The sequence below is a fragment of the Elaeis guineensis genome, chromosome 8 (genome assembly GCF_000442705.2).
Source record: "Elaeis guineensis isolate ETL-2024a chromosome 8, EG11, whole genome shotgun sequence".
Taxonomy (NCBI): domain Eukaryota; kingdom Viridiplantae; phylum Streptophyta; class Magnoliopsida; order Arecales; family Arecaceae; genus Elaeis; species Elaeis guineensis.
Window position 1 is genome coordinate 24,705,313 of NC_026000.2, and position 21,545 is coordinate 24,726,857.

Consider the following 21,545-nt stretch of genomic DNA (forward strand, 5'->3'; position numbering starts at 1 on the left):
GGTCGACTGCAGTTGATCTCCCTCCAGAAGAATCTACTGCACCCTATCATTCCATTACTTTGCCAGAGACCTTTCATCTGGATGATTTTGAACTACCTGATAGTGCATACCAGGGGTCAGTTTCAGATTCCTCCTCTCAGAGTGTGTGCACTATTTATATCAATATCTAATCCTCAATTTTTACAGTAGTCCACTCTTTACATGTGTGAATGGGGAGGTGGTGGTCCCTTTTTGCAGCAAAAAATGAGCATTATTCCTTAAAGTTTGATTTCATATAATGCAGTGACTTTGTCGACCGCCATGTCAGTTCCAAAGAGCAGATTACACTTCAAGATACTATGGATCGCACAGGATATTCAACATCGCAATTTGGACTGGATGGTCAGTATTCAGTTATAAAGGATGATGCATTTAATACCATTTGGTTAGTGATATCTTGTCCATGATAAATTAAGTTGTGTATGTTGAATTTGTTTATACAGAAAGATTTGGTGATGGAAATGCATCTCAGATTGGCTTAGACCTTGATGAGGTAAATGCTCATGCATGTGTGCTTGTATGCATATATGCATGTACAGGCCTATGCATAATGTTCTTTTTTGCTTTTGTCGTATATCATTTGATGGAAATTCTTCATTTAGTTTTTTTATTTTCCCATAATAATTTATTTCTGATTGTCAGTGAACATATTATGTTCAAGGTTATCATTATATCTATGTAGTTGCTGTAATTGCAATTGAGGTAGCCTGATCTTGTTGTGTTAGCATCGAAGCAAATTCACAGTGTTATTGAGTCATTTTTATTTGCAAATTGATTCTTAATTTCATATTTAGATGTCGAATTAAAAGGTCAGAAATATTTGCCAGAAAAGACTTTATAAGGGATATCAATGAGCTAGGCCTCCCTGAGAATCGGATGGTTTGAATATGATATATCTTACTTTTAGTCATTATTGGGTAATGGCCAGGCTTCTCTCTCTCTCTGTGTGCCCCGGGGGGGGGGGGGGGGGGGTGGGGGGGAAGGTGATCTATGGTGGCCAGTAAGCCTCATATTGTGTGTTTTCTGTCTTTCATTATGGTCATGTGCACTCACACACACACCACACAAAAGAAAAAGAAAAAGATCTTTTGGGAAGAGAGATGATGGATGTGCACGTGTTAACTATTATGTTTTTGACTTGGTCGCTGACAGGACTTATTCTTGGACAAGCATCTCTCACCTCAGGATGCGTCAGCTCCACGGGGCTCAGATGACTGGTAAACTCCTTTGTTTCATTCTTTGGCTTCCTTTCATGTTAATATAGATCTTGTTTCAATTTTTTAAATTGCTCTATTCTTTTTCCCTTGGTCTTTCGCTTTTGATGTTTTGGCCTCCTTTATACCCCTAAGATTTTGATGGTTATTTGATAAATTAAGGGTTACAGAAATTCTATTTTTCCACATTAATTTATCCAAGGGTGCCTTATGTTGATCTATCATCTATTGTTAGCAACCTCGAGGAGCCTTTAGGGAGTTGTTATTTATATCTTCTGGTTGACTGTGAAATTCTACTTAGCTTGACTGATAAATGGCCATGATGGAGACTCTGTGTATTTGCAAGAAATGTTTACAGGCATGGTCGACAATGTTGTTTTGTTGCATATTCAGATCTTCCTTTTTCTTGTCATTTGAACTTCAGAATATCAAATTATACTCATTGCATTTTATTAAATTTTCATACCAATATACTGTATAAGTGATTCCAGTTGGAATTTTTCATTATCATCGATGACAACCTTAAGAGTGTCTGATTGTGTTGTTTGTAACTTTAACATGTTTCCTCTCAGTACCATGCATCAGGGTCAGTCCTCGTTTTCTCTTGCTGACATGGAAATTGATGATGGTAAAAGTGGGTTCGATGAGGATATGGGTGTTGAAACCCCGAAGGATTTGTCTGAACTTTTTAAGGATTCTGACAAGAATATACTTCCAAGAAATGATGGCACTTCGCAGTGGCATGGGTACAATATTCAAACTCCTGATCTTAATGAAGTGTTTTTTCAAAACGGTCATATTGAAGGCCCCACTGCAGTACCCAATCAAATTGATTTTGTTAGCCCCGCCGATGAAGTTACATCCCCTGAGTTGGTGGAATGTGCTCAGGCTCCATCTACTCCTGGTTTAATGGAAGAGACAATTTCAGCCGCTGCACATGAAAGTCCTGCTTTGAGTCCACAAAGCAAAATTTCACCATTAACTGAACCGAAGGCTGCTTCTCTTGCACAACAATGTTCAAGTGGCTTTGTAGCTGCACCTGATGAACCTCATTCAGAATGTGAACAGAAGAGTGCAGATAATCTATATAATGATATTGTTTGTGATGAAGTGAAAGACCTGCCAGTTGCCAATCAGATTCACGAGAATGGGGAGACCATACTTCCTGAAGTAGCTCCCTTGGATGGCCTGGCATCTGTGACTAATACTGATGTAATGATTGTGGCTTCCAACTTATCTACTGAAAATATACTGGAATCAGGAGTGCATTTAATTACCAACAACACTTCACTCGAGGATAATGCTGAGTCATCAGTTCTCAGTAAACAAGACCATACAGAAGATATTGACCCTCATTCCAATAATAATGCATCTTTACTCAACACTGATAGTCATTTGAGATCTTGTTCCTCAAGACCGAATCAAGCCAATTCATTGTCTCCAGAAGATGTTTTAGTAGAGAACACCTCCGAGCTTTATCAAGAACCTGGGGGGCCTTCAGGAACTCCAGTGAGACAGGAGGCACTTCATGTTAGTGAATCTTCTTTTGATTTGCAAGGTTTGTATGATCAACTTTGGATGTTTCTTTCTTTCTATGAGTGATCAGAAAATGTAAAATAGTGGATTCCTAAGCTGTTATTGCTTTACAGGTGAAGATTTCAACATGACTAATGTACCAAACACTGGTCTTGAGGTGCACCAGCAGTCAGGACAAGCATTATCAGAACATGTACCTGGTGTTAGCAAGGAAAATGAGCTATTGTCTGGTCCAATTTGTAAAGATACCTTGCTGGATCAGTTAAATTGTGCTTCAAGTTCCGAATTTCCAGAACCTGAAAAAATGCTTTTAGCTCCAGCTGGGAATGTTGACCAGGTTAATGAATTAGGACCGCTTACATCAGAAAAGGGGGTAATAGAGTCTGATGGAAGTGCTAACAGGCTCAGTAGCCTTTCTGGTAAAAAACGTCATTTAATGGATAGCACACCGATGCTGAGAAATGGCACTTCCACAAGGATGTCTGGCAAACCACAAATTAGAAGAAACACTGATTATGTGCCTGATGATGATGATCTGTTGGCATCAATTTTAGGTATGAATTATTATTGGAGTTGATTTGGCATTCTAGAATTTTTGACATTATGAAAAAGGATACTGGCCTTGCATCTACATATTTTACATCTTATTATTTGAGTTTAGTTAAATGCCTGATTGTACCAGTTGGAAGGACTCCAGTCTTGAGGATAGGACCTACTCCACCACCCGCCAAAGCAGCTTCTCTAAAACGCCCTAGGGTAACAACCAGACTAGGCATGCCCAAGAGAAAGGTGCTATTGGATGATACTACAGTCTTACATGCTGAGTATGACCTGTTTCCTAATGTTTCTTGCTCTTCATATTCCCTTTTATTTGACATCTTGGTACTAGTACTCATTTTAAAGCCTATCTGACATTTTGGGACACAATTTTCCAAATAATAAAAAATATCTCTGATTATTTTCGAATCTATCCTGATTTTCCCTCTGATTTCTTTGAAAATGTCTTATTTTTTAATTTTGATGATTCTGTTGAATTTATTGGAAATCATGTTTCACAAAACAACTTACCTATTCTTGTGAATTGTGATACTTCTTGAGAAAATGATTCCAACTTGATGACCCCAGATGGGGGAAATGAGTGGGAAGCGTGAAACTAAACGCAAGAGAAATTGGTGACATTGTCTAATAAAGGGCATCCTAGTGCACAAGGGTTCCCCACTATGGTGTTTGGGCATGGTTAATGTATGCAGCCTGGACTCTGCATGCAGAGAGGCTGTTTCCATTTTTTGAACCCGTGACACCCACATCACAATACAACTTTACTGTTGCACCAAGGCCTGCCCTCATGTTATTCTAATAACAAACAATTTTAGAAAATTACTGGAGAACCAGTTTTCTTCTTTTTTTTCTCAGTTAGTTTCTTGCATGTTTAATGCTATTGCTTCCTGTCTCGCACCTGGGGCACTTTTTCAACCATCCTTCCCATTTTTTTCCATTCCCTGAATCAATTTCTATGCTTTCTGGAAATATACAGGAGTTTGTTCGGCAATCATTTCATGAATTGTTGGGAACATTTTTTTTTGCAAATTCTGTATATTTATGAAGAAATTTTCCGCTAGATTAATCCTCTTTTTTCTACTTCTAGTTTTAACTTTCTAATGTTTTTGTGAGTATTTGCTGCGTGATGAATTTTTCGTAAGCATTATTTATCTTGAATCCTGATTCTCTGACTGGTCTGAAGTCATATATGTTTCTATTCATTAAGTAAATGTGTTGTATCAGATGGCTCAATTTTTTCGCTTTTGCAGTGCAATACGGCAACAATTGATTAATACTGAAGATATTCGCCGCATGCGAAAGAAGGCTCCATGTACTCGTCCTGATATTTGGATTATTGAGAAAAGTGTATTAGAAGATGAAATTTTCAATGAATCTATAATACTGGTGAGCGAATATTTTTTTTTAAAAATGATTCTTCTTTTCTTGCATACTGTACCAGAGTTTCATACTTGAATTACATAATCAACATGAAGCTGAATTATGCATTGTTTATCTTTGTTGATTTTGATTCTAACATTTTCAAATGGCTGAAAGTTATTAATATTTGTCAAGTTGAGAGCAATATCTTTCAAATTAGGCATTTGATGTTATTCCATCTTTTTAAATTAGGCATATGACGTTAGCTTCTCTTCAATGAAAACTTACATTTATTTTTTTTGCTTGTTTGAACGTTGAAGTTTGCCTGGAAAAGAGTGTTAGAACTTTGATGAGTTTGGACTTCCACTTTCCATGACCTTATAAGTTTTATGTGGTTTGTTTTCTTTCAGGTGTATCTGTAAAGCTGAACAGCTTACACAGTCGAAGATATGTTTCAGAAATTGATGAATCTCATTATCATGCTGACTCATTAAAAGAGGTTGAGCTTTCTAGAAGCTTAGAGTTTGTTAGGGAAACTAATGGAAAGAAATGGCCGAGTCGGCTCCAGTTATGCCAAACAAAGCTGATGGTGAACTACAGGGACCATCAGGCACATCTGTAGCAATCAAGACACAGTTTAACAAAGACTCCGGTGAATATGATGCTCAAGAGCATTTAGGATCGCTACCTGATCTGCCTCAGTGGGATTTATCAAACAATAACCCACCATCTACAATTACAGTGACAGAAAACAATGTGCAGGATAGAAATGCTGAAGTTGACATGTCCATACCCACAACTGCACTTTTGAGGCCTGAATGTGAAACCACTACTGATAATGGAGTTGAAGAGGCTGCAGTTCATAAAATGAATATACTGCTGAATTCTCTAAGAAGATTGATGATATATGCATGCATTCAGAGCAGCAATCACAGCATGAGTTGATACAACCTGCCAATAAGCTCATAGAGATGAACAATAAAGCATTACAGATAACTGAAAACACTTCATTTATTGGCTTGGCTTTTGCTGAGGATGAAACCAGAGGTAGGGTAGTTAATGAAATTGCACTCTGTATTACAAATGATGATAATATTTTCCATTCTAACATGCCTGTACTGCTACAGGAGCTTCTGTCATGGAGGGAAATGGGAGTGTAGCAGATGCAATAAATGTAAATTGCCCACAAGATGCTCATTCTGATGCTGGCAGAAATGGGCATGATGAGACATTAGTCTCTGTACAAAACAGTTGTTTACTTGAAGTGGAGGCAGGTTTACAAACAGACCTGACTGCCAATAGAGATTCGAACTCTTCTATCCCCGGCGTGGCCATGGAAAATGGTGAAACTGCTGACCCAAGCGGTGTAACTAGTCATCAGACCATGGAGGGAAAGGAAGATGGTTTAGATGCTAAAGTGCAGGATGGAGCTGTGGTGCAGAAAGACTCGAGCAATGAAGTAAACCCATTTCAACCAAATACAGAAATCGAAAATGTTCCATCTGCAATTGGAGAAAATTCTGGCTTTCAGGAATTTAATGTAGATGGTGGTGTGGATGTGGAAAGTGCTCCCATGGAAGTTGCTGCTGCAAAAGAATATAGTGTAAGTTGTTGATTAATTTGATTAAAGCATGTAGGAAGATGCATGTGTTCTCAACATTATTAATAATAGTATATATCTATACTGCCATAGAAGTATATAGGTACATATATGCACCTGTGCCATCCACACATGCCCATAAGTTCGTGTCTTTGGCTATTGTGCTTACTGTAAGCCTCTGTGACAACTGCCACATTTTGAAAGAGGTCATGCTATTTATTTTCAGTTGATTTAATTCACACCATGTCAATCTCTATTTGATTTTTTCCATTAATTAAATTTTCTACAATTTTGCAGGATTTTAGCAGTGCCGTCGGTGGCAATGATACAGGTAATCTTCTGTTCAAGATCTAGATTTGCATATTCCATCCATTTTTGTTATGAATCTAATTTGAGAGAGATTGTCAGAGATACCATAGACTTCAAAAGGGACCGCCAATTAGAGCTATAATACACTTGCATGTGCCAATGATTTGTCGAAGCCTGATTGCAGCTGTATTCAATTAATCATAACTATCTGAACCCTTTCGGTTAGAGTAACTTTATGAAACCTTTTTACTATTCATTTCTGTTAAGAATGGCACTCACTGTCAAAGCATATTCTATGATTGTGCTCGCATCTTATTGTCTGTATACTATTAGGTTGTCTGACCCTCCCATACTTTGATTATTTAAAAAAATCTGGGCCTTATGTGTCCTTAAATTTTTATTGTACATGCACGTGCTGTCTGTTTCTCTTCATTTCTCCTCCAATTGGTTCAATTGTTGTTCTTCTGAAATAACTTTTTTTTTTTAACCTTTTTTGTGTCAAATGTTCTACACATCCCTCTAAGTTTTCTGAGGGATGAATCTTTTCTTAAATTGGCATAGAATCATAACCAATTATTTTGGAGATTAAAGTTATAAACATGTTTATTCTTTATTTTCTGGAGGAAAGGCATAACCAACTATTTATTAATTTAGACTTTGATTGTGAATACTTGAGAATTTATGATATTTATTTTTGTCTTTATACTTCATTGCATGTTCTGTTCCTTTGTTAGGAATCATCTCCTTTTATTGGAATTTGATCCATCATTGTTTGAAAATTAGAAACAGTTTGGTTTAAGTTGTTGACCCCCTCATGAAGTGGTTATGAAGTCTCGGCCAAGACAACTTTGGATAAGGGACCTACAAATATTGAACCAAATGGCAGGAGGGGAAACCTGCCTCAGTTTTTGCATGAAAGTTAGGGTACAACCATCCAACTTTTCCCAAGATTTGACAAGAGATCATGTGGAGTAGGGAAAGGTTCAGTATAGGGAAACATTTGCAGCTGCTTCAACAGTTTTATCCCCTTTGGACATTTATTAAATGCCTTAACTTGAAGATGATTTATCTGTCATCAGCATGATCATTTCTGGAAGCAGTGCTGACGAGACACCATAAAGAAAGGAAAATAATGGATATCTGATTTCAGATCAGCCCTTGCACAGTATAACAGTTGTATGACAATGAGAAAAGAGAATGGAAGAGAAAAGGCATCCATTCGATGGGTTGGTGTTGTAGGTGCTTTTTATCAGGTTAAGAATCTAGGTTGTCAACTAGTCTCAATAGATTAAAGTTGCATTCCTTTAAGGAAATTTTTTAGTCCATCATAATTCCTATCTGCAAAAGGTAGTGTTCCAAAATCTACTTGAGGGAGGAAAATTTTTTGAGATAAGCTCAAAAAGAAAAAGGAAAAAAAAAGAGAAAGAACGAACTTGAGGAATAAGAAGAGAGTATAAGAAACTATAGAAGGAAAATGGAGTAAGATGTACAAAGAAGAGTGTGTATGGACAGGCTTACCAGGATGAGTATGCCCTGCTATGTCATAACGCTGATTTATGGTGTTGCTCAAGTCAAGCAAATTATAAATATAACCCCAAAAGGTGTTAGCTGTATACTTGTTTAACCACTTGCAGATATGCAACCAACATGTGTTGAGGCTAAGGAATTTCTTATGGACAATTAAATAACAATGATAGCAGCAAATTGACATCCAAATTAACATTTCTGCATAGTAAGTTATCTGCATCATCCTCTTGTTAGCCTCCTACCCTGTTCATTTATCTTCCTATCCATCTTCCTATCCTATTTATGAAGTGATCTGACCTTGTGTCCAGATTATTAAACCTCTAGCAACATTTTTTTCTAAGGTTTTCTGTACCGGACCGAACCGGCCGGTACATCCCGTACTGAGCCGGACCGGCTGGGAACCGGCACGATTTGGCCGGCAAAGATGGTATACTGGAGGAGGGAGAGGGAAAGAGAAGAAAAGAGAGAAAGAGAGAGAGGAGAAGAGAGAGAAGAGATGCCTTCAGAGGTTGGTAGTGGCCCGTTGCGGCCATCGAAAGGTCGTAGAAGCTTTTGCGGCTCGACCTTTGTCAAATAGGGTTTTGAAACGAGCGAGAAAGAGAGAAGGGGAGCATCGGAGGGAGGCGGAGCTCGCGGAGGGGTCGCCAGACTTTGCGCAGTGGTCGCCATGGCCACTGAGCAGTGAAAACTGTGCGGGCGGAGCTGCGGCCGCAGAATAGGGGCGATTCTGTTCCTTCATCTTGTTTTTTAAAAAAGACGATGAATAGTTTTGCTGGCTTCATTTTTTGAATTTTTTTTTGAAAAAGTCAGAAATAGTGAAGTCGGCAAACCAATTGTCGGATTCATGATTTTTTGACTTTTTTTTAAAAAAAGATCGTGAAACAGGGGCATCGTCCTTGTTTCACGCTTGCGGCGCCGTATGCGTGGAGTGCGCCGTCTGGCAGCCACGACAGTCAGCCAGAGGCCGTCTGGCGGCCTCTCCGAGGGCTTCCTCTTCCTCCTTTTATTTCTCCACCCCCCTCTCTCTTTTCCTCTCGGTTTACTTCTTTGCTTGTGTCGGTTCGCGCACGGTCCGGTACACTACGGATCCGTATCAACCCCTACCACCGGCCGGCTAGCACGGGTCCCGATTTCGAGAGCTTTGCTTTTTTCCATTGGGTGCATATGAGAAATTCTACGCACGAGCGATGTAGAAAATCCGATGTGGAGCGCACCATTTTATGTGATTGGTCCACGTAGCCACCGCTTTTCAACACATATTTAATGCCTACAGTTCTATTTTTTTCATTAAAAAATTTTGTATGACGAAAATATTTGTTTTTTGGAAAAACTTATGACATCTTATAGCATATGATGACTTCCCACACGCAAGATGTCATAATATGGCCCAGAAAATTATGACATCCTGCGTCACTTTATGATTTCCTGCATGCGGGATGTCATAATATAGTCTAGGATGTCATAATATAAAAGGAGTATTTTTGTCTAAACATTTTCTAACGTGCATTTAATGCTTGCAGTTCTGCTTTTTTTGTTTAAAAATTTTGAATGACGAAAATGTCCTTGCTCTTTGGAAAAAATTATGACATCCTGTGTCAAAATTATAACTTCCTGCAAGTAGGATGTCATAATATGGACATAAGAAGTCATAATTTTTTCAAAAAGCAGGGATATTTTCATCATTCAAAATTTTTAAACGAAAAAGTGGAACTGCAGGCATTAAATACGTGTTGGAAAATGATGGCTATGTAGATCAATCATATAAAGCAGTGCGCTCCACGTCGGATTTTCTACACTACCTGTGGTGCACAGAATTTCTCGGGTGCATATATATAAGTACGTTCTTTCTTTTCTTTTCTTTTGTCAAAATGAACTAGTTCAACCATTTCCTTCATAATATCCCACCAATATGTGGAGTTGTGAAACTCTTCGCTCAGCTATTTTCTTTCTTCTTTCATACAAGTCCTTGAATGATCTCTGCTTGACAAATAGAACCGGCTATTTTTCATCATCACGGCATACTCGTCATACTGTTTTATGGGCTCGAAGAAGAAAGTGTTCTAGGAGATTTGCTGCATCATGGTTACATCATGAAAGTTAATGGTCGAGGTGATGTAATAGTTGTTGTGGCCCAAAAATGAGCTGGAAGATTCACATGGTAGACATAGGCAGGTTGCTGCCTTTGTCAGTCATTTGATTCTGTGGTTGGTTTTCATGTAAATGATGGTCATCTGTCTTTATTTTGGCTTCTCTGCAATACGAGAAGTTGATACTCATTACTGACTTCAATAACGTTCTTCGTTTTTTTGTCTATCAGAGTTTCTTAATGTAGACGATGAAGCAGACTATGATGATGCAGCAGATCATGATATGCCAAATCCTGAAGTGGCACAGTCACTTGAAAACAGTGGTTGGTCTTCTCGGACAAGGTAGCCTCTTAAACTGGTTGTTTTATTTAACCATGTCTTGTGTATTTCTTTTTTGCCAGTGACTTTGGAGCATATATTGAATTATGAATATCAATCTTATAGAGGCGTCGCAAGGTATTTGAAAACTTTGTTTGATGAAGAATCTGGACGTGGCAAAAAAATCGTTGCCATGGATCACCTTTTGGCTGGTAAAACTCGCAAAGAAGCATCAAGAATGTTCTTTGAGACTTTGGTATGCCCATCTTCCAGGATTTTCATACAAGCTGTATAAACTCGATTGGTCTTCTTTTAGTTAAATGTTCCTATTTGCAACAAAAATTTTTTTACTCTTATAATCATATGTTGTCTTATGCACATGCAACAAAGTTATATTAAGGACATATGTCCTTACATGCATGCACATGTACATGTGTTATCTTATTTATATTAAAGTACATACGTCTGTACATACATGCAGACACACATATCGGTGCATACATGTTTTATCAGGAACTGCTATAGGTTAAATGACAACCCATATGTTTTGCACGGGCATAGGTTGATGCACATGACCCTTTTGTCGTGAATCTAATTGCTTTGATGAGGACAGTCAACATGCTGGAGTGAGTATTAACTGTTGCCAATATGTCAGATCGGTGGGTTCTCATATTCCTAGCAGTTGGAACAGCTCATCTTCCTAAATGCTAACCCAACCTTTCATCTCCCACCACCACCTTTCTCATTAATTATGCCTCACCTTCTACCTCTACCTTCCTCTTGGCCTTGTTCAACCTGGCCTCCACTTGTTGCTTGGTCATCTCCACTACCCTAACATCTCTTCCGTCTCTCCCTTTTCCGTTGAAACATGATGCGCTCCCCCCGAAGGTAGTACATTTTCCATTGCATTGAAAAGTGTAAAAAGTCCAGATGGAATTGGAGAGAAAATTTCTAGATTACCATAGATCAATTTACCTACTATTTGATTTTATAATTTTCTCTTTGAGAAAAATTATCTATAGTCCCTAGATTGACCCGGAATTACTTTTAAGTCCCTGGATTTTCAGATTCCATTATGTTCAGGTAATCTGAACGTAAACCTGTGTAACTTGAACATAAATCTTTGTAACTTAACAGACCTGTGTAACCGATCTGTGTGGACGGCAGGGACCTAGAAATAACTCCAGGGACCTATAGATAATTTTTTCTTTTATTAAATCAGGTTCTATTACAACCTCTTTTTTGTCACAAACTAATAGTTGCTGAAAAGAACTGTAATCAACTTGCACTTCCAAGCAATCGAGCTATAATATGTTTTAAGTTCTCCAAACATACTGAGCATGCTGGGTTTCTTTGCTTGTTTCCTTTTGTCTCTACCATGTAGCATTTCTGCTAATGGAATTTCTCGAAGAACTGAAACAGACACCCTCATGCACATGTATGTCTGTAGAATTAAAGTCTCAATTCTTAGTGTGCAAAATCAATTATAGAAATTTATGGTAGACGATCTACAATGCTATCATTATCTACAGTACTTCAAGTACCTAGAATTATGTGATTATATCTTTTGGAGCTCTCTTATGCGTCAAGTGGTCAACAAATAGAGAATGCTATCAGAGCCAGGGTGCTGGAATATGTTATGTTGAAGGCCATATCCACAAGTTGATTACTGCTCTATGCAGCCTATAACTCGTGTATTCTAAGTTTTTATACATGTTGTGCTTTTGAGCCATAACTCAAATCAAGGCATCGTCTTGTGCTATTGAAATTGCACATTTCGTGACCATTGATGAATAAGTGGGATTTATAGGAAATGTTTGATTTCTACTTCTAGGCATATATTTGTTTCAGTTCTACAAATAGTAAATAAGCTTCTCTCTCTCTCTCTCTCCATGCATGCGTGCATACGTCAGAGTGAGATTGTTCATTTTTTTCCCCTTTTTTCTTTTTCATTGAAGTGCATTCTTTTGCAGGTTCTGAAAACAAGGGATACATTCATGTTGAACAGGATAACCCTTTTGAATGCGTCAACATCAAACCTAGAATAAAGCTCCTAAAGTCAGAGTTCTAATGCAAGAGGCACGTCATAGTATAAATAACCTTGTATTTCTAATTTAACCTGATGCTCGCTCCACCCTTTTCGTTGTTCAGTTACCTCATCTTGATTTTTACACGGTTATGTCTTTTATTATTTCCTTCTATTGTACTGATCTCTTAGCTTGGGTGGAGCGGAGTTGGTCCATGTGTTTGTATACCACTTATATCTTCTGTATATGTATATTTGTAAATCAAATCATTTAATGTTAGTATTCTATAAAGTACTAACGGGTCTTCATGTTCCTTTATTCAGAAACCTAGTACTTTCGGACCTTTGGTAACTATTCAGCTGGTGGCTGGTGATGCAAATTCATTTGGTTGATGATGGTTTCAATATCCATAGCACCTACAATACTGCAACAGGTGCAGCCCTTGGGGGTAGATATAATAAATTAGGCTCCTGCACACAGACAGACACGCACACACACAGAGACAGACGGACAGACATACGTACATACATATACTGGTAGAGCTATGCTGGTTTGTCTTGAATCCAGTAAGCAACAGAATATTTTATAGATATCGCACCTGCTGGATTGCAGCCACAATTGACTAAAATTGAAACAAACTGGTATCACGACTCGGTTGAAAACTACCGTCAAGATATATAGTCAAGGTATGTATGTATATGTTTGTGTACACGCACATGTATGTGTACGTACATACATACACTGGTTGAGCTCTACTGGTTTGTCTTGAATCCGGTAGGAATGCAGCAGGTGCGATATTTATAAAATATTATCTATTGCTTACTGAATTCAAGATAAACCAGTGTAGCTCATAATGTATGTTTGCTGAGTCTTTTATTAATTTGTTATAAATTATTTTTTAAAGATGAATAAGTAATGTAAATTTTATCCCTTCTTCTACGATGTTGGCCGGAATATCAGGGTATCTTGCATTCTTAACAATCTTCAGTCATGGTGGTTGTGATAAGCGCATATGTTGGTTCGTCAGATATTTAGAAGGTGCTTGATTCGTGATCAAAATTAAAATCGAAGTAGAAATCAAAATATTTTAGAATCGAAATTGGAATGGCTAAATTTTTCGAAGTGCTTGGTTCTTGATCGAAATCAGAATTGGAATGAAAATTTGAATCTATAGAGAAGAGTAGAGATTGAATTTTATGTAAATTGAGTCATTTTCATTTCACTCCAAAATTGAAATCAGAATGAGATTTTTTCCAACCAAATGGTTGGAATGGGAGTTATCTATTTTCATTCTGATTTCAGATCCTCATGTTTTCCAACCGAACATCTTATTGAGGTATTGTCTTAAACTTATACGAGGGTTGTCAAATAGTAGAGAGTATCAAAATGTCATGAAAAGTCAAATAAAAGTTAGGACAAAGAAAAAATTATGGTTATTAGTTTGGTGATACTTGCATTATCAGGCCATGAACCGGATGATGCGCCAAAATAACCGATCGAGTTCTTAGCCATGCTCTTCTTTAATTGTCTAATAAATGTGCTTACGTTTTCTCCCCTTGAATATTAAGCTCTCTAACAAAAGTGTTGATGTTATTGCATGTCCATTTCTTATTAAGGTCATGTCAAGAAGAAATCCACACAGGGGAGTGCAGCCGTAATCTTCATCATCCTAAACCGCTACATACAGGGGATGCATTTGGTCCATGAGGAGGAGAATGGCAATCAGAATCAGAATGAATTGGAATAGGGATTGAAATGATCATATTCTCTGACGTATAACTGTAATCGATATCGAATTGGAAAATGAGAGAAAGTCGAGATTGGATTTTAGGTTATTACAATAATTTCTACTCTCCGTGTAATCGGAATGGGAATGAAGCTTCAACCAACCGTTAGGATGAAAAAGATATGGAAAGAAGATATTGTCTGCCTCATTGGTTCATCAACGGTCCCTAACTGCCACTCATAAACAACAAGCTATACACCTGAAATTTGTTTTGATTGCTGCACATTGATCTCTTGGGGAAAAAAAAGAACCTTACAACAGATATACATAATCCGAGTCCAGGAAGTCAGTTTCCCCGCCTTATTTCTCTCATCTAGATTTCCTTCTGTATACATATAGGGATAAATAATTCCAATAATCTTTTACATCAATATTGTACAAGTACAGAAGAATATAAATAAGTGGCATGTGGATTCCATGTTGCACTGCACTTCCAGGTTATAACCAGCAAAAAATTTCAGCTTGAAAGAGGCACCAGGCAAGGGCACCAAGAGTCAAGGCTTACGATGATACCGAACTTTCATCATCAGAGCTTTCAGGCCTCAATGCCTGAAACCTTGGGAATACTTGTGGTAGTGTTGGATTCACAGGGACCGGGAACTGGCGTGTCGAGCTGACAATGGTTCGATCATTTATCCTTCCAACCTCTTTGCAGACCTGATCGAGGATGGCTAGAAAATCCCTGACCACCATGAAAATTCTGAAAGGGTGAGCTTCTTCTTTGGCTGAGTTACCATGGAAATACTCAGTTATTTCCTTGACCAAAGACAGTGCAACGCTCTCTTGCGCCTGGACCTTTATGATCTCGTCCTCTGCCTTCTTTAAGAACCCACTCATAGCATCATGAAATCGCTGGCTATTTTCCTTTGAACTCAATGCTTCATTCAACCTTAAGACCTCAGTTATCTTCCCAATCCCTACAGCAAGTTTGGAGACGTAACTGCCGAGCACCTCAGAGTCCATAGTAGCTGCTTTCTTCACATTGCCAAGTTCACCCCCAAGACCAGCAATAACTTGGAGGCCAAGCTTTCTGCACTCAAGGTCATCTCGTAGAGTATTTGCCTGCGTTTTGGCAGCAGAAACGCGGGAGCCTTCAGATCTGATGATTTCCTGGACAACAAAGTGCAGGAGGGTAGTCTTGCCATCTGTGCCTTTGACATCAACTAGCTTCAGTAGTGTGTCTAGCTTAAAGGCATGCGCATCACCACGGTTGGTACCAACATTCATGCGATTTCCAGTCTTCAGAACGGCCTCCAGAAGCTTCAGAAACAATCTGCTGTTCCTCAGCTCATCGCAGGCTGCCTGTGCATTGCAATACAAGCAGTATATTAGTCCAAAGAACACTCAAAACCCAACGATACGTTAAAAATGACCATTGCCTATCATAGGGCCTACATGATCTGTCCATTTACCTGTCAGACAAACTTTTTAATGTAGGTCTTGATTGAATTTTAATGACTACAAATACAAAATTTAACTGCACAGGCCTGCAGTTTCCATGGTGTTTCATGCACCCAGGAAGCTGGTTGAGAGATGAAGTTCTTATTTGTGAGAACATGGGGTAGAAATAAATATGCGGGTGAGGCAAGAAAACTAGGAGCACATGGAAACATTAAATAAAAGTTATTCTCACAATCAAGAGTAAAGTTGCTGATATTCTTTTTATGTGGTGTGCATGAACCCAAGATGGAAAACTGTCAATCACTGCTAGGTATATCTAGTCACCAGCTATGTTCTCTCAAAGAAATTCTCCTAGTTCTTTTCTGATGATGGGATGCATCCAATTTGTGGTTCTCTTACTTACTCACATTTTCCCCTTAATTCAATATATTTCACTAAGATGTTTTCAGTGTATTTGATTATAATATATGAATTGTGCTTGAGAAAGATCTGTACTTTTGCAGATAATATTCACATAATAAGCATCTAAGAAAGATACCAGCTTTCCTGCAAATTAAGAAAGACTTCACAATTCTGTTGACAAGTAAGCTTTCAAACTCTCCACATTGGACAACTCACTTCTATGGTAGACCAATATGAAATAGTATTGATCTACTTTCATAAGATAATGATTTCTTGTAGCCTGCACCATCAGAAAGGCCAGAGCTTTGGTGCCCTTGTTCAGCTGGGTAAGTATAAAATTTCATATTAAGATGTAAAAGCAAGTCTTGCTGACTTCTGCATCCAATAGAGCTTGCACTTTTAAAAAGTGAGCAAATGGAATGCCTTCTTGGCACACCGAGCCATGTTGAGCAGAGTATTATTATGCATATTAGAAAATGAGATGAGTTAAATGTTCGCTAAATGAAGAGAAGTTATTTTGCTTCAACTGGGAGCAAATGGAAGAATCAAGGAATGAGGCAATAACAGCACATTGTACATGGGAAAGATAACTTGATATCTGAAACAGCTAAGAACTTGACTTTTAAATAAGGTCATCATCGTTTTATTCAGTGCTAACTCTTTCTAGGTCAGAATGTCAGAGTATAATCAAAGTTTCTTGAATTGTTTGTCAATTGTTCAAACTTATGAAAGAAAGACTAAAACTTTATGTTGGTTTAAACAATTTATGCTTCATGTCTGGGAGAATAATTATTCAGTACAGAAATAAACATGAGAATTATTTTGTCAACCTGAACTCTTGAGACCATCTCCTCTGTAGCTTTAGTAACTAAGCCATGAATACTGTATGGCATATAACATTACTTTAGGTCAAGTTGTTCTGGATGGTAGAAGAATGAAAAAAAAGACAGCTGGTCACTTCTAAGAGTTGCAAAGTGGACAAATAAGTAAAAATTTGGTGTAGCACTATAGCTTCTAAAATGTTTTAGTTACTTTCAACACAACATTGCATGCAACCCTGACCATAGGTCCTGAGCTCACAGGTCACAGCCTTATTATTAAAGCAGAGAAAGATCCTTATTTCTCTTATAAATAAATGAGCCAAATTCTTTTTATCACTGCTTTATCCACTACTTTGCTAGTGATCAGTATGCAATCATTCGCTGTTTTTAATCCAGCATAGAATTAATGGAAAAACAAAACCAAGCATCAGACTTACCTCAAGAGTTTCGAAGGACCTTTTAAGATAATTGACCTCTGAATCAAAATTAGCAATGTAAAGCATTGCATCCACTCTCTTAAAAGCAAATGGTATATCAAGCACTGCCTTGAGAAACTTTTCTGCTGGACCAAGCTTGATCAGGGACTCATCTTTGTAATCTTTCAATTTAAGTTCTTCTTCTTTGCTTGGAGCCATCTTTAGCAAGGTTTCCAACAGCTCAGGTCCTAAGCTATCTGTGTTACCTGCAATGATTCAGCAAAATACATACAAGTAAATAATAGAGCCCAAAAATATTGAAAAAAATAACTGAAATTCCTTTCTGTGGTCTAAGTTAAAGTTCATAAATGGAGGATTTCAACAACTGAGGGGTAAAGCAAAGGTTTCAGGAATATGTTTCAGCCCTCTTACTGTATCAAATAAGGTGGGGAGTTGTAGTCTTCCTCGATGGGTAAAGATTAAAGAAGAGAACATGGTAGCTTCATCAAAAAGATTAATGTAAATATCAGCATACTACTTGATAATCTTAACTAATATAAGGTAGTATGTTAAGTAGCAAACTATTTTTGTCATGCATAATGCAAAAAGATAAATGTAACATCAAGTAGTATGATGATATTAAGTCTTCCTGTTTTTGATTCATAATTCGCAGCAGACAACTACAATTTAAGAGAAAGATGTGTTTTGCAATGTTGGTAGTGCTAAATCGAGAGAAAATGATAATATTCTGGTTCTCTGCTTAGCATCTACCAAACTATTGGCATGCTGCCAATTATAAAAAAAAGGAGCCCATTTGAAGGGGTGCTTATATCAGATGCCTTGAAACATTAAAACTCCATTGTCCAAATGTTACACTCCTGAACCCAAGACTATGACAATACAAATGGTAGTTTCCAAAACTATAGTTAATGTCTTGCTACTACAATTCCCATATTAGAGATTAGGAAGCTCACTGAAATAATAGAAAGAAACTGGTGTTCTTTCACAATGCCATAATCATTGAGGAAATATGATCACCTAGGCCAACAAAGAAAGAACTCTTAACCTTCCACTAAAATATAGAGCCAATAACTTTCACGAAGGGAAGTGTCAAAGGGGATAGATGGCTGCCTGAAACTCCACAGCACCATTTCTCACCATCTTTTGATCAGCTTTGTCTTTTCTAGAATATTAGCTGATGAATTCCAAGATGCTGCAAGCGAGGGGGATTTATACTCGAAATAGGTGAATAAGAAGTGAAAAACCTATTTTGAATATTTTTCAGTGCCTTAATGCTTAATTTCCAAATGCTGGAAGAAACGCTGGCACAAACAATTCATTAAAGGTGATCCAATCTAATTAGTGATAACAAGCACTGGCCTAGTACATGTTGGTGCTATTAAATGTGAAAGAGAAACAGAGCAAATTGCTGAAGAGTTTGAGAGTTTCACCTTCCAGTAGTGCTTCACAGACTTCCTCCTTGGTCACATTCAGTGCCCTCAGTAGAATAGCAATGTTCTGAGACTTCTTTGGATCAAGCACCCTGTTCTCTAGATTCGGAGAAGGAAGGACTTGTCGCTTGTTCGTCTCCTTTGGTGCTGTGTTTGCTGCATTGCAAACAAACAAGGTCTCGATCATCTCCTCATTTACCCTGTCAACAGATCGGGAAAAAAAAGAAATATTAGTGATGAAGTTCACAAAAAGGAAGAGATAGATCTTAAGTTCAAAATCTCACTGGAATGAGCTCGTTTTCAACTGATCCCACACCATTGCTCTATCGGAGCTGGCCCGGACCTTATCCCAGTGCAAAGGCTTCAACTTTGGGCGAGAGGTCTCCTCACTCTTCTCCACTTCATCAGAACTCACTGGCGATTCTGCTGGAAAAACTGATACTGATGAATTCTTCATTCCAGTAGGTCTGGGAGGGGTGAGAGCTGGAGCCTGGCCAGCTTGTGGCTTTCGGACCCGACTCTCCCAGTACCCAACCGGCGGCGGTGGAGGAGGTGGTGGTGGTGGTGTCGGCGGGGTTTGCCTCGATGGGGGCCATGGCGGTGGGGCTTGCCTCGGTGGTGGCTGTGGGGCTTGGCTCTGCGGGGAGTTAACAACCAATGGCTTCCTCGAGAAGTCCCCAATTCTGTGTGGCGATCGTAAATTTGGACCTGACTTGTCCGAGATCTTAAAGTTTCCATCTCGATCCTTCTCCAACGGAGAAGAAGGCGGGGAGGGCGAGGGGGGTTTCCGCTTTGGAGGTGAGGGAGTCAGCGGCCGGAGCGCCGGTGGGGGTGGAGGAGGCGGCGGCGGCCGTGGCGGGACACCAAAGTCGATAACCTCAGCATTTTCGGATCCGGATTTCAGAGATCTGACGGTGGACCGCCCCGGGCTCGATCCGACCGGTGGCGACGTACCCGCCGGCGACGACCGACTCGGAGAAGACACCGAATTGGAAGATGGGTACGACGGCGTGCTTAGAATCGAGCTCCGGGACCCACATCTCTCCATCGCGGCAGCGACGGCGGGGAAGGTCCGCCGCGAGCTCGACATCCTCCCGCCGGCGAGGCCCTCGGAACTCTCCTTCTCGCCGGAAGACCCTCTAGGAGAGTAAAACTCCTCCTCCGAGGAGCATCCGCCATCGGCATTCCCATACCCATGGCGAGCATGGAGAGATAAAGGGGGAAGTGGGTGGAGCTCCGGAGAGCCAACCTTGCAGTAGGGAGAGCCGTTGGGCTGGGCGGCGGCGGCGGCGGTGGCGGGGGAGGGGTCCTCTTCGTCGGCTACGGCGCCGCGGCGGGAGTTGACAAGGTTGCCGAGGTAGAGGAAGTCGGTGCTGGCGGCCGGGGACTTGCGGGCTTCAGAGGCGGCGGATGCGGGGGGGAAGAGGCGGATGCTGTCGGAGCGAGCGGGCTTGTCGGCGGAGCGGCGTCGGCGGCCGTGGAAGAAGAATGCGAGAGAGAGGGCAAGGAGGGCGAGGGCGAGGACGGGGAGGACGACGGCAGGGACGATCTTGGCGGTGGAGTGGCGGCGGGGAGGGGGGGAATGGGAATTGGGGAAGATGAGGGAGGAGATGTTGGCGGGAAGGGAGGAGTCGGCGGTGGGGGAGGAGGGGACGGAGGGGGGAGGAGGGGAGGGGTATAATGGGAAGAAGGGCTGGGGGGTGGAGGAGGAGGGGTATTTTGGGAAGGAAGGGGAGGGGGGCTGGGCCGGCGGGGTGGTGTCCGGGGGGAAGAAGGGCAGGTGGAGGGCCCGCCGGGGAATGGACGTGGTGGATGAGATTGCCAGGGTGGAGAATAGCAGCAGGAAGAGGAAGAAGAAGGAAAGGGCAGGCATTGTCAAAGAATGAGAGAGAGAGAGACGTTTTAATTGCTCTCTGTTTTCTTAATGGTCTAATGGAGGAGGAAGAGGAGAGCAACGGTATGGTTTTCTTTTCTTTTGTTTTTGTTCTTCTTTTTCTCTTGCTCTCCCTACCTTCAGTAGGAGGAAGGAGAATAGATGGTAGCAGGAAGAGAGCAAGAAGAGAGGGGTGTTTCTTTTTCCTTTTTTTAAATTATTTTCTCATAAATACTTGTTTATTTGGGATGGTATGAGATGTCTGGGAGAGGCATGTAGATGTGTGTGAGAAAGAAGATGGTGTTGAAAAAGGGATGGGGGGTGTGTGGAGAGAGAGATGAGAAATTGTTTTGAAATTATTTAGGCATAAGAGGTGGGGGACAGATGGGAAAAGAGAAGAAGAGGGTGGCTTGGTGGTGGATGGTGCAAAGGTGGGGGAGAGAGAGAGAGATAAAGTACAGGCTACAGGGAAGTGAAGTAACTTTAGAGAGGGATGAAGTGAGGCCGCATAAGAGAGAGTGTGGGAGGCGATGGGGGGGCTTGTATTTTTCCATCTTTTATTTCCCGTGAGGGAGGCCGAAAAGATGGCCGGATTGGCTGGGCTTGTGGCATTTTTGGGGCTGGAAAGAGAAACACAGCCAGTGATTAGGATGACTGATTGATGTTGATATATGGTAACGATTAATAACTCATGCAGGAGAGAGAAATCACTGTTGAGGATTTATGGAGACTCATGAACGTGACTGCAGTTCTTTGTGTCAGGTGCACTTTGTCTCAGGTATAGGGTCTTTAAGGATGATACAGCAAAGTAACTTCGTTTA

General features: G+C 40.0%; 2 protein-coding genes across 2 annotated transcripts in view; one reads left to right on the plus strand and one right to left on the minus strand.

The window, feature by feature from the left end:
• Window positions 1-12,886, plus strand: part of LOC105049844 (sister chromatid cohesion 1 protein 4) — a 24,746-nt gene extending 11,860 nt beyond the window's left edge. Inside the window, 17 exon segments of the mRNA XM_073261766.1 lie at window positions 1-115; window positions 284-381; window positions 483-532; window positions 1,192-1,256; window positions 1,826-2,811; window positions 2,903-3,343; window positions 3,472-3,613; window positions 4,598-4,733; window positions 5,092-5,248; window positions 5,251-5,568; window positions 5,571-5,753; window positions 5,834-6,309; window positions 6,604-6,637; window positions 10,460-10,571; window positions 10,674-10,803; window positions 12,521-12,533; window positions 12,536-12,886. Of these exon segments, the coding sequence (XP_073117867.1) occupies window positions 1-115; window positions 284-381; window positions 483-532; window positions 1,192-1,256; window positions 1,826-2,811; window positions 2,903-3,343; window positions 3,472-3,613; window positions 4,598-4,733; window positions 5,092-5,248; window positions 5,251-5,568; window positions 5,571-5,753; window positions 5,834-6,309; window positions 6,604-6,637; window positions 10,460-10,571; window positions 10,674-10,803; window positions 12,521-12,533; window positions 12,536-12,618 (3,539 nt within the window). The 3' untranslated portion in view covers window positions 12,619-12,886.
• Window positions 12,887-14,554: 1,668 nt separating this feature from the next.
• On the minus strand, window positions 14,555-21,138 carry LOC105049843 (formin-like protein 1). The gene is made up of 4 exons (XM_073261765.1): window positions 19,136-21,138; window positions 18,852-19,051; window positions 17,422-17,666; window positions 14,555-15,662 (listed from the first exon to the last, which is right to left on the minus strand). Exons 1-4 carry the CDS (start codon window positions 20,722-20,724, stop codon window positions 14,862-14,864), a joined length of 2,835 nt encoding a protein of 944 aa, XP_073117866.1. The 5' UTR covers window positions 20,725-21,138; the 3' UTR covers window positions 14,555-14,861.
• Window positions 21,139-21,545: the final 407 nt, after the last annotated feature.